The sequence below is a fragment of the Chrysochloris asiatica genome, unplaced genomic scaffold (genome assembly GCF_000296735.1).
Source record: "Chrysochloris asiatica unplaced genomic scaffold, ChrAsi1.0 scaffold00273, whole genome shotgun sequence".
Classification (NCBI taxonomy): Eukaryota; Metazoa; Chordata; class Mammalia; order Afrosoricida; family Chrysochloridae; genus Chrysochloris; species Chrysochloris asiatica.
Genome location: NW_006408791.1, coordinates 1,963,420 through 1,976,894, shown reverse-complemented (window position 1 = coordinate 1,976,894; position 13,475 = coordinate 1,963,420). Strand labels below are relative to the sequence as shown.

At 35.5% G+C, this 13,475-nt stretch overlaps 1 protein-coding gene across 1 annotated transcript in view; it reads right to left on the bottom strand.

The window, feature by feature from the left end:
• Positions 1 to 295: 295 nt before the first annotated feature.
• LOC102811076 (PAP-associated domain-containing protein 5-like) overlaps positions 296 to 13,475 on the bottom strand; it is a 234,513-nt gene continuing 221,333 nt past the window's right edge. Inside the window, exons 5-12 of the mRNA XM_006874386.1 lie at positions 10,278 to 10,385; positions 7,459 to 7,587; positions 6,509 to 6,722; positions 4,968 to 5,094; positions 4,762 to 4,865; positions 4,476 to 4,663; positions 1,964 to 2,128; positions 296 to 656 (exon numbers count right to left, since the gene is read on the bottom strand). Of these exons, the coding sequence (XP_006874448.1) occupies positions 480 to 656; positions 1,964 to 2,128; positions 4,476 to 4,663; positions 4,762 to 4,865; positions 4,968 to 5,094; positions 6,509 to 6,722; positions 7,459 to 7,587; positions 10,278 to 10,385 (1,212 nt within the window). The 3' untranslated portion in view covers positions 296 to 479. The remainder of the gene's footprint in view (positions 657 to 1,963; positions 2,129 to 4,475; positions 4,664 to 4,761; positions 4,866 to 4,967; positions 5,095 to 6,508; positions 6,723 to 7,458; positions 7,588 to 10,277; positions 10,386 to 13,475) is intronic.

Below are 13,475 nucleotides of genomic sequence, written 5' to 3'. Positions count from 1 at the left end.
AAAAATATTCTTAAAAAAAACAACAAAAACAAAACCATGCACAGATCACTTTCCCCTTTGGACTCTGGAATTCCTATTAGTTATCTTTGCTTTTTCCCCACTTCATCTTCTGAAACTGCCTATTGTTTCTATTACCCTACCTACACTGAATACTACTTCCTATCATTCTGCATATAGCCAATGAGAAATATATTTATTCTACAATCAAGCTGTAAATCTTAAAATGACCCTGTTGTAACATATAACTTATCAAATGAGCAGCTTTCCTTCCCTCCTCCCCTCTTCAATTTTTTGCTTGTTTTTGGCTTTTGCAGTTGTCAGTCTTCATGATCCATTCCGTGGCGAGCTGGGAAAAAACTCAGTTGCTAAATCAATGTCTGAACAGTGTAAGGCTCCTGAGTATCTCCCAGGAGTCCCTATCCAACTGTCCTGAGCATGAGGTCATTGCACACAGAAGACAGTCCATTATACAATGCTGACTATCTACAAAGGTCTGAGAGGGGTGCATCCCGTTTGTGTTTCCTCTTTTTGCCATGGTAATACTGATTATTTGATTTGCCTTGATGCTGTTTGTTTGTCATCAAGGAACCATGGCTTGTTTGAGTTGTACCTTGGAAGCCTTTGCTGGAAGAACGAAAGAGCCTTGCTGATCCATGCTGCAGAAAAGGAAAGTGGTCACAAAGAAAGTGGTCAGTGTGGCACACAAAACAAAGCACTCAAAATAATTTAGGGGAAGTTTTCAAAACTAGGTATATGCTGGCTAGGCAGTTAAAGTGCCAACTACTGATTTACCCACAAGCAGTGAAAGATGTTGCACATAAACACATCTTCTGAGATTAATGAGGAGAGTCCTGGTGTGGTGCTGTGGGTTAATGCGCTGGACTGTAAAAGTGGGTTTGATCCACAAAGTCAGTGGTTTAAGCTCACTTGCCATGCCACGGAAACCCTATACAGGGTGGCTATGGTTCGGAACCAACTCAACAGCACTTAACAACAACAACAAACAACTCTTAAATGCTAACGTTTTTACATTCTTTTATCATGGAAATCTTGATAAACATAGGCCACTTCTTGCCTTTTTAATAGAGTATTCAGTATGTGAATCTTTTTTTCAGGAGCCTGTTGACTGATATACCATATAATAAACAGTTTTCTGGCAGGTGCTGCTGGGGTGTCCAGGTGTGTCATAAGCTTACGGTTGTCACAGTTGGGTACTCCTGGAACTTTCTCTTTATTCTAGTCTCTTCTCTTGCTGGCCCTATCATCTCAATTTCTATTTCTAAGTAAGAATGTCAATGTAAAGTCAAATCAGACATGAGGTGACTGACTTATCTCCACTGGCAAGAAAAGGCCTTTGCCCAGGGTCCCAGGTGTACACAGAGACAGTGAGATGGCCTTGGGCATGAGCCCGGTGTCAAATGGCCTCTTCCTCTAATATCCATTCATTTGTCCTGATTACATAACAATCTTGGACAACTTTTAAGTCAAAGCTAATGCTAATCAACTGACCATGTCTGATAGCTGCCCAATTACTTCAACATAGAAATAAGTAGTGAATATTAAAACAGAAAAAAGAAACTGCCATGAAATCATTAAAAAAAAAAAAAAAAAAAAAACTTCATGTGAATCTATTTCAAGCACAACTGCAGTCTTTCTATAGTTTGCTGAAATTTTTGATGCTGGATCTGTAATAAGGTTGCTTAGCTGGGGCATTTTGTAAGAAGCAGTCCCTAGAAGCCTACTATGGCTCATGTTACAATAGTGTCTCATAAAGATCCCCAGAATCCTGTCATTAGAAAAACTGTCATGCTCTGGAATCTATTAAAGCAAAACAGGTTTATTCTTAAAAAAACAAAAACAGGTTTGCTCTTTAACCTAACACAACATGTATGTTACTCACATATATGAAATTTTAAATACTTGATATTAAATGCTATCAATTAAAAACACAAGTTCTGCATACCTGAGTTTTGTTGGTGTTGTTGGATGTGTTAGTGACTTGGTTGCTCTGCATTCTTCCAACTGCCTGAAAAGACTCCACGGACACATCTTGTAACCCTACTCGGTTCCCAGTGGATGGACGGCAGAGCAACTGTTTTGGGGTTTTGCATGGTGTCGCATCAGAATCCTAACACAAGTTATATGTTATAGAATAGTAAATTAATACTCTAGATATTCAGTATTAAGAAAGGAAAACAATTTCAACTAAGTATTCTCTGGATTACATTTAAACATTAAAGGAAACACAATGAGATATTCATGAAATTAGCTGTTTAAGAAAAATTTTTCTCCAAATATGCCAGAGGGCATAATCCTCTACCCATGTCTGAGCTCATTAATCAGTCTTAAGGATGCTCACAGAGGTTCAAGTTTATTTGCATTTTTACCTCAAAAAAATTAACCATGGTATAATGGAAATGTCCCAGTCCTGGCTAAATGTCTCCAGTCAAACACAAAATAATTAAGAGGCTCAGTATCTGACAGTCTGTAATTATAAATCAGTGGTCCCTCCAAACAAATAGTGTGTGGATATGGGTGTCCCACCTGTTGTAAAACCACCACCACTACTGAATTCCATAACATGTTCCAGACCAGGACTATGCTACTTCTCAGCATCCTACCCTTCGTATTCACACTCTATCTGGCATAGTCCTATGGGCCCTAATCCTCCCTCTCAAGGCCAGCCCTGCTGTGTCTGTGACATCTAGCTTAATGTTCTGTCCTTCACAGCATTACTCTAGAAACCAAAAAAGGCAAGCAAAGAAAACTGTATATGAAATTTTATTATGGAAGACTCCATAATGATACATAGTTAGCGCTGTTGTTGTTGCTAACTGCTTTTGAGTCTGTTCTGACTCACAGTGACCCTGTGCAGGGTCTCTGAGGAGCAGCTGGTTAAGTTTGAACTTGTGGTGCTTATCTTACAGCACCACACCAAGACTCCAGTGTTAACAACATAAAATTATGGCCATTGTACATTTGGATTACTTTTTGTCAAACATTTAATGAAGTCAAAATTCAAATAATGGAAAAGTCCATTTTAGAGCTTAAGTAAGTCAACTCAAAGTTACCCTGATAAAGAAAAGCACTATAGATATAATTGACACTTAAAATTCAATTAGGTGATGAAACCCAATTAAGACATCCCAAAACACTGGGCAGAAAGATTACCTTAGGGGAAGAATCCTGAGTTTATTAAATCTTGTTCTTCATTAGTAAAAAAAAAAAAAATTCAATCAGGATGAGACAGAAAGATTAGTGGTTATGAGGGAATGAGAAGAGGGTGAGTTGGGACTGCCGATTATGGGGTTCTTGAGGGTGATGGAAATGTTCTGGAATTCAATAGTGGTGGTGGTTGTACAGCATTGTGAACATATTAAAAAACCACTAAATTGTACACGTTAGTGAAATTTTACATTAATAGTAAATTTTATATCAATTTAAAAAAATTCAATCAAGAAGTTCATCATGCTGAATATAAGCCTTCCATAAAAGCATGCAAACTATATGATTCTGTTTATATGAAATTTGGGAAAAGGCAAAATTAGTCTGCAGCATTAGAAAATACTAACAGGTGATGTCCCTGAGGGTAAGACTAGGGCTTGCTTAGGTCTCCGGATATCACATAAAAGAACCATATTCCTCCTGGACAGCTAGAAGCTTGGCTGGGAGTTGGAGTAACTGTTCTTGCTCTTTTGTTCCATACACTGTAAACACAAACACTGCCATGTAGAAAGCTCAGGGTCATGTTGCCACTGACAGACCCACTGAGCCTGAAAATGTGAGGAGGCTTCAATTCCATGTTTAATGCAGCAAAGAACCACACTCCAGACTCAGGCACTTCAACCTAACATCAGGGTTAAATTCGTCTAGGAGGCTAGGAACTAGATTTGCAAATTCTCAAGTGTAGCTTTTTTCACCTGCAACATATGGCTTTAAGTTCAAACTCTGAGGAATCATGAGGGAGTTCTCTGGGATGACAGTAATATTCTGTGTCTTGTTAGGGATTTGGATTACATTTGTATATACATTTGATAAAATTCAATGAATATAAAGATTTATCTATTTTCTTATATGCCAATTTTAAATCAAAAGGAAAAAAACTATTATTGAACTGTTATGAATGATATGCAAGCTGCAGTATTTTAAACAGTGTGCAATTTACTTTAAAATGAATCAAAGAATAAAATGGATTAGTGATTAAGAAGAAAGATGGTTAATTAAGCAAGTGAAACATTAATGATGGAATCGAGTAATAGGTATATGGGTGTTCATTAGAAGTCTTTTGCCTTTGCTGTAAGTTTGAAAATTTTCATACTAAGATATTTGGAAAAAGTATAATCATGAGGGTTATTAAAATTGTCCAGTAACAAACAAAAAAATGAGTTTGCCTTGTACCTCTAGACAAACTTAATTAATTGAGCTACAGAACTCTTAACTTATAGGTTTAGAAAAGCTGTGGTCTGAATACTTACCACATCACTAGAGCTGGACTGCGTGGCAGAAGAGGAAGACACGGGACCTGATGAAGAGTTTGAAGAGTGTTTACTAAGAGATTCTGAAGTTTTAGTTGTACATTTTCCAACGGTTTCATTTTCTTCAGATAGATTACTATTACATTTATGCAATTGCTGAGTATCTACTATCAAGGTAACACCATTTCCTGAAAGAGTGGTAAAAGATTGGAAGCTGTTTCTTCCCATTAAACACAAACAACACAGAAAGCCTCTAATATTTAATCAATACTTTTTAAAATCTTACCATTGCAGGAAGGTTCAGGTCTATTCTGCAAGCCCCACTGTTTTGATATCCAATCTCTGTATGTGGCAACTTCATCTGTTACTCTAATTATTCTACCTAATATGCTGCATGTTTAAAAAAAAAGGAGGGGGTTGGTTACATCAATTTGAAAATCAAAAGCTATAACTAATCATGACACAATGGGCTGATTTTAGTGAAAATTTTACCTCTCTGTTTCATTGTTGGGATAGTACTTTGCTATTGGCGATACAGCATGACTCAGAACAACATAGGCATAATCAAAAGCCTGTTTTACTTGCATGGCCCCATATGAACTCCTTCCAACATCATTGCCTTAAAAGAAATGGACATATCAAATAGCTTTCTGAAAATAAAAACTAATAATTAAAAGTTAAGTTTGACCATTGCTTAATTTGAACTAAATATGCATGAAATCTCTTCATTTATAAAGTGAAATTCCAGCTTTCAGCACAGGATGAGAGAGTTGCATCTAGAAGCTGAGCTGTCAACTGTCCCCACAACTCCCTAATCTCTAAACTGTCTATTACACAGTCAATACTTTACTAAGGCATAATGTCACCTAAAATATATTTTGACTCAACAAGGGCTATCCTATACATAAATAGTCATGCAAACAAAAGAAATAACTGCCTGTTCTCTCCTAAGAGTAAAATCAACGTAAATGAGAGGTAACTATTTTTTTGTGTTTCTATTATGAGCTGAGCTGCTAACTGTAAGGCCAGCAATTTGAATCTACCAGCTGCTCTGCAGGAGAAAGATGAGGCTTTCTACTCCCATAAAGATGTACAGCCTTGGAAACCCTATACAGGGTCACTATGAGTCAAAATCAATTCCATGGAACATAACTACCACCACCACCGTTAGCTATATAATATAATATAATATAATATAATATAATATAATATAACATAATATAATATATTACTGAATTATGAGCTTCAAAATAGCAAGTATGTGTGCCATCTAAAAATTCTTTGCACAATGCTTCTGCACAGAGTAGGCTCCCAGTGAATAGTCCCTGGGTGAATAAACACACAGAACTGTTAAAGTGATAAGACAGCTTAATAAGTCAACTCATTCCTCTTAACTCCCTTTCCTTATGCACTTTCAGAGTTTACATATTAAAGGGGATATAAGCATTCCCAATGAAGTTTGATCATGTAGAGTTAAAATATTTTATAATTATATCAGAATAAAAAATGTCCGGAAAAACTAAGACACAAACAAGCAAAAACAACTTCATGAAAAGTATGGAAGGGATTTCTTTTCCTTTTCTGTTCCCTGTTGAAAGGCTCAGGGAAACTGTGCAAAAATAAAAGTACAACAAAGTGTTTCAGAAGAAATATCTATCTCCTTGAACCCTTTTGCTAGAAATATGTTATCAAGTTTACTGTTTCTAAAAGCCCTATGTGACAACTGGTTGAAATCATGGAAATAAGAACACAGAAAGGAGAAAAATCCTCAGACTGGAGATGCATACAAATCCAACCAGGACCTTAATTCTTAAGAGTCAAATGGATTTGACTCCCACCGGGCATGGATTGAGGGGGTTTTCTGGTGTGTTTATTTGGGTAGGGTATTTTGTTTAAGAAATATTTGGGTGGAAAAAGAATGACTACAATTTCAAGTTATTTCTTTATTATTCATCTAAAGAGAGTTCAAAATAAAATTAGATGACTGAACTGCCCTCATTTTGCATGCCAACCCATTTACCTAATTTCAATACCTGGTTGTAAAGGATCTTCAATATAAAGCATTGATGGCCTGTAGCCATCTAGCATATTTTTCTGTACTTCATCTTTGGCTACATATGAACCACCATCCTTTATCCGGATGCCAGTCTTTAAATAATTGAAGTGTCGTCCATATAATTCAAAAAATTCTATTAAGAGAACACCATAGTTTGTGTTGGGAATGCAAGCATCTTCCCTGGGATGTAACTACAAATAGAAAAGGGGGGGGGGGGAAAGAAGAAATCATATTGAATTTTCTCTAAATTATCAAAGTGAAAGAGGACTTAAGTGACATTCTAACTCATAAAATATTATTTCAGCTTAGTATTGCATAACAGTATAATGGGGTTTTGAGCAGCCAATAGGCAATAGAGTAACAGCGGGCTGTGTTGCTGTTATTGAAAGTACTAAAGCCCTATGAGTGTGAAGCTGGTGTGAAGGTTTCTACGGATGAATTTTACAGTTGTTCCAGGATGCTGATATGGCTCGTGGCCCAACATACCAGGGAAGCTACTCATGAGTAGAATCAGGCAGTTGGCAACACCATGCCACATAAATACACTCACTTATGATACTAAAACTTCTAGCTCAGATGGCAAGTATTAAGTACAGTTAAACTTACAGAATTATTTGCTTAGAAGACATTCTTGGTTTTTGACATTTATGCTACTATTTACATTTACAGAAAGTAAGCCATATACCATTGCATGTTAAAATTTGCAAAAGTATTAGGACACATAAGGATTTAAAATAAAAATATTTTTCCTAAGAATTTGAAACCACTTACTTGCTCAATTATTTTTTAATTACTTAGTTTAAAGGGAAAAGCTGTAAGTAATAAGAAAAGCATTCCAATTAAACATGATTTAAAATCTTTCCCAGAATGTTTTCTCAGTTGTTTCTTTTTCTAGTGTACCTAGCATAATATACTAATATGACTTACCTGAAGAAAACTGACTGCCATTAAAAAGAGACTATAAGAACCAATTCCACCTGTAAATACTTCATTAAGGTCCCTCTGTAATAAGAATTGTTTCAATACTAAAACCAGGTATGGTAATACAGGGTATTTCTGTAAAAGAAATAAGATTGTATTTTTGGTGAATTCACATATTAGTAATTGCTATAAGCATTAACAGGGGCATCAATTGGTCTGTGCATTACAAAATAAATTTGGTGGATATATGCAATATACTTCATCATCTATTTGAAGAGTAAGCTGTAACAAAGTAACCTATAAGTAGCTGAAGGTTTTCTCCCTCACATCTAAAATCTAGAGCATATATAAGTAGAAGCACCCAAAGCTCTTATTTTGGGATGGAAACACTGGGTATCTACTTGATGAGACTCATTTATGAACATTACTATGTGACATTATTTGTAAATAGGAAGTAGAAACAGCATAAGAACAAAGTCTCCTAACATCTTGAAGCACTAACTCCATCAGTGGGATTTTTAAAATCACTTTTTTTTTTTTTAAGTGATACAAACCAGGATCCTTTATTCTACATTGCTCCAGACCAGAAGCAATCAATCCTGCCTGTTGTCCTCAGTGTGGACAGACAGCACATAGACACAGACCTTTCACATTTTACAAAGAATGAGGCAGAACTACAAGTACAAGTTCCTCTTTTGCTACAAGTCAAGCTCTAGGCTGGGAACACTGAGGTTTTTAAAACAAGCAGATGTACACATCTAGAAAGATGTCTTATCAGTCATTACCTACAGGGTTGTGAAATTATTAGTGATTTCTAGTTTCTTCTTTATACTTATCTATGTTTTCTACATTTCCAGTGAGGACTAATGTCCTAAAGCTTCCATAAGAAATAAAAAAAAGTTATACTTGTTCATGTCATGTCAAAGTAGGTAAACATGAGAAAGAACAAAAAAAGTATGCAGAAAAAAGTATATTTAAATCTTATGGTCAAAGTTGAATTAGTCACAGTCTCTTTAAAGGATAACAAGGCAACTGTTAAACAGAATTATATCTGTATATAACCTCTGACCCCAAAATTCCACTTCCTAAGATCTTCCTACGAACATTTTTGGAAATATAAATAAAGGAAGATACAGATATAGAAAGATGTTCCCCAAAGCAGCTTTTTTTTGTAATAAAAAACCCACTGTAAATAGCCTAAATGTCTGTCAATGGGGAGCTGCTAAATAAATGATGAGACATTCTTTGAAAGGACTACTATGTAGTCAATAAAAAGAATGATATAAGGTTGTATGTTCTGATAAGAAAAAGCCTCCAAAATTTTAAGTTAAAAAGACAGTGTGTAGGAGTCCCTGGGTTGTACAATGGTTATAGTCAAACTGGAACTTTTATGGTGTGGCATTGTAGGATCAGTAATGAACTGCGAACCACAAGGAAGACAGTTCAAACCTATCAGCTGCTAGTCGGAAACCCTATACAGGGTCTCTAATGAGTCAGAACTGACTTTATGGCACTTAACAACAACACAATCAAACTGAGTTTGAACACATCCAGAGGCACCACAGAACACAAGTCTAGCTTTGCTTCCTAAAGGCCACAGCTTTAGAAATGGTATGGAGCAGTTTAACTGTATACACATGTGGTCTCCATGAGTCAGGACTAACAACAATGCAGAAACATGTATATAGTGCACAACAAGATAAATAAAGGAGAAAAAAATGGTGGTCAATTCTAGAAAATTGATTAAACTATCTAAAGTGAGAAGGTCGCTAATCTTTTAGTATCACTTAATATTATTAAAAGGAGCTCTGGTAGCCTAGTGGTTATGAATTGGGCTGTGAACCTCAAGGTCAGCAGTTTGAAACTATCAGCTGTTCCGCGCGAGAATGATGAGGTTTTCTGCTCCCGTAAAGATTTACAGCCTCGGAAACCCTGTACAGGGTCGCTATGAGTCGGAAGCGACTCCATGGCACAACAGCAACAATATTGTTAAATTTTTTATCAAGCATATTGTTTTCGATTGAAAAAATGTTTCTTTTCTAGGAAAAGAAAATGTATACACTACATAATACCACCAAAGAATAGGCTTATGGACAATAAATCTTTTCCTGTTTTTCTGTACTCCGCAACATTTATACAATAAGAATAGAATTTTTACAACATGATCAAGTAGTTAAATTGTTTCTTACCAACACAAAAACGAGAGAAAGAAACTGTACCACTACTAAAGAAAAAAGATTGCGAATGGGTAGAAAAGATATTCTATATAAAACAGAGCAGTTAATGTTTTTAATGTAGTGAGGAAAAGCTGATAACTGTCTTTAAGTATGTGAAATGCTCTGAAGATAATGTTGGTAAATTCTTCATTACCGTGGAAGGAAACAGAACAATTATAAATAGACTTATTTAATCACATCTAGATAAAAGCAAGAAAATCTGCAGGAACCATCTTACAGGTATGTAATTTAGGGATTAAAATCTAAAAATGGCTCCCTAGGGAGATTCTTAAATCTGAACTCTTAAGATTAAAAACGCATAGGAATCAACTCTGTGGCATGAGCTCAGCCCTTATCTACCTACAAGGAAGGATCTAGAGCAGAGGAATTCTTCAAAAGCTTTCTCAACCCTTAATTCTCATTATAAGTTAATTACTGATTATTAAAAGCAGATTCAAGAAAAGTAAATTATTGCATGGAAAAGTAAAAAGCATTTGTCAGCAATATGCAAATGAAAAATAGTTTAGTAAACTGTATCAGAACATCACCACAGCAGAATGTCTGAACAAAATCACCATTTTAATAATTCCACACTGTAAATTCTCTGACCTTGGTAAAATCTTTGATGAGGTCAGCTGCTCTCACACCATTCTGTACATTAAAGCTGATATCAACTTTAACTTCAGTAAAAGAATCTGTTAGTTTAATAATAGGCACCTGAAGAGAGAACAGCAAATTTAAAACACTTTAAGCAAAATGACAAATAAATGGAATAAAAATTTAGTAGAATTGGAGTCTAGACTTCCTCCTCCTAAGCACTTAGAAACACTGAGCCCTCTGAATGCAACTTCACTTGTTTTTTTACAGATATTGTCCATTATACATTATTATATAACTCCAAAAACAATATACCTTCATTTCTATTTGTTGCAGATTTTGAAATCAGGTAACCAAAAAATGTTCTTAACATTATCAACTTTGGAAAACACTATTTACAACTCAGTATAAGATCAAGAATTTAAAAAATACCAAACCACCCAAACCTAAATAATACATCACAATCCATTTGCATTACTGGTTAGTTTTAAAAATACACAAAAAAACAATCTAGCAAGAGAAAATAAAGTGTAAGCATTATCTTCAAATAAAAAATGATAGAATGTATCTCCAGCAATTAGAAACAGATCAACAGAGGAAACCAAAAGAAAAGAAATAATAAAGATCAGAGAAGAAATAAATGAGATGGAACAGAAAAACTATAGAAAGAATCAACAGGACTGGTTCTTTGGAAAGGATTAATAAAATTGACAAACTACTGAAAACCTAACAAAAGAAAAGTGGGAGAAGACACAAATAACACACATTAGAAACCACATGGGCAATGTCACTATGGAACCAAAGGAAAAAAAAGGATAATAACAGAATACTGTGAAGAGCTGTACTCCAACGAATTTGAAAACTTAGAAGAGATGGTTAGAAAAACATGACTTACCTAAACTTACCCAAAGTGAAGTAGAAAATCTGAACAGACCCATAACAAAAGAAGAAATTGATCAGGTCATCAAAACTCCCAACCAAAAGAAACCCAGGCCCAGACGGATTCACTGGTGAGTTCTACCAAACATTCAAGAACTGTCACCAATTCTATTCAAATTATTCCAGAATATAAAAGAGGATGGAAAACTTCCTAATACATTTTATGAAGGAAGCATAACCCACATACCAAAATCAGGGAAGGACATCACTAAGAAAGAAAATTATATACCAATATCCTTCATGAACATAGATGCAAAAATTCTCAACAAAATCCTAGACAACAGAATCCAGCAGCACTTCAAAAAGATAATACATCATGAACAAGTGGGATTCATATCAGGGTTGCAAGGATGGTTCATTATTAGAAAAAAAAAATTAATGTAATTCACCATATAAATAAGAAAAAGGAAAGGACCCACATGATCATATCAATCGATGCAGAAAATGCATTTGACAAAATCCAACATCCATTCCTGATAAAAACACTCAACAAAGTAGGAATCAAAGGGAGATTCCACAACATAATTACAAGCATAATTACAAAACTAACAGCCTATATTATTCTCAATGGAGAGAAACTGAAAACCTTCCCTCTGGGAATCGGAACCAGAAAAGGATGCCCTTTGTCACAACTCCTACTCAACAATATTGTTTTAGAAGTTGTAGCCAGAGCTATACAGCAAGATAGGGAAATTAAAGGCATCCAAATTGGCAAAGGGGAAGTAATACTCTTTCTATTTGCAGATGATATGATCCTATACACAGATAACCCAAAAACTCAGTAAAAAGGCCACCCTGGAAGATTCAACAAAGTAGCAGGGTCATCAACATACAAAAATCAGTTGGATTCCTCTATAGTAACAATGACAGAGCTGAAAAGGACATTAGGAAAGCAATACCATTTACAATAGCTGCCCAAAGGATAAAATATTTAGGAATAAATGTAATCAGAGAAACAAAGGACCTATATAAAGAAAATTACAAAATACTACTACAAGAAAACAAAAAAAGACTTACAAAAGTGGAAGATTATACCATGCTCCTGGGTAGGAAGACTTAACATTGTGAAAATGTCAATACTGCCCAAAGCAATTTACACATATTTACACATGCAATCCCAATCCATATTCCAATTACATTCTTCAAAGTGATGGAAAACACAATTACAAACTTTATATGGAAAGGAAAAAGGCCCAGGATAAGCAAAGCACTGATGAAGAAACAGAACAAGGTTGGAAACCTTTCACTCCCCGATTTAAAATTTTACTACATGGCTACAGTGGTCAAAACAGCCTGGTACTGGTACAATGAAAGATACATTGATCAATGGAATCTAGAAATTAACCCATCCACACAGCCAACTGACTTTCGACAAAGTGCCAGGATATATCGCTAGCAGAACTGGAAAGCAACATGCAAAAGATCGAAACGACCTTTACCTCATGCCCTATAAAAAGCCAACTCAACATGGATTAAAGATCTAAATGTGAATCCCAAAATTATGAAGGTCATCAATGAAAACAATAGGGACAAATGTGAGGGCTCTAATACAGGGAATATACAGACTACCAAACATTTTGAAAACTGTACAAACAAAAGTAGACAAAAGAGCTTTTTGTTCTGCTTTTTTTGTTTTGTTTTGTTTTGTTTTAATCACAGGAAAGAGTAGAAGAGAGCTGAGGGAGAGAAAAAGAGCCAAAGGTTGGATTGGAGCCTGAGGTATAGTGTAACAACCAACACTGGCACCTTGGAATCTCTTGGGCAGCTTTGAAGACAAGAACGTAGGACATTAAAGCCATACTCATATCAAGCTACAGATTTTGTTTTTCCTTCTTTTTCTTATCTCCCTCCTCTCCCTTTCCTGTGATTAGAGACTGCAGTATTCAATATTGTTTTGTTGATGCTGCTTTTTCTTTTTTCCTTTCTCTCATTCCCCCACCCTTGCCCGGTATTGTTTTGCTGTTATATGCTCCCCCCTTCTGACTTTGGAGGACTCTTTGTCTCCTTATATTATACAAGAAGAGTCAGCAACTGCTGCCATATAGCTAAGCTACAACCACACTCTATAAAACACCAAAACCCAGGCAAGAACCAATACCAGCAGACATATACCAGGGAACAGACAACTCCTGTGAAAGTTACTCTGAGTTAAGCCATAAGAAAAGTGAAAAAGGAAGCCCACATCCTGATCATATCTTCCCGGAAGCAATCAGAAAGCATAAAAAATTTACCAAAACACATACTCAATTAAGTATTACGGTCACAGATAAA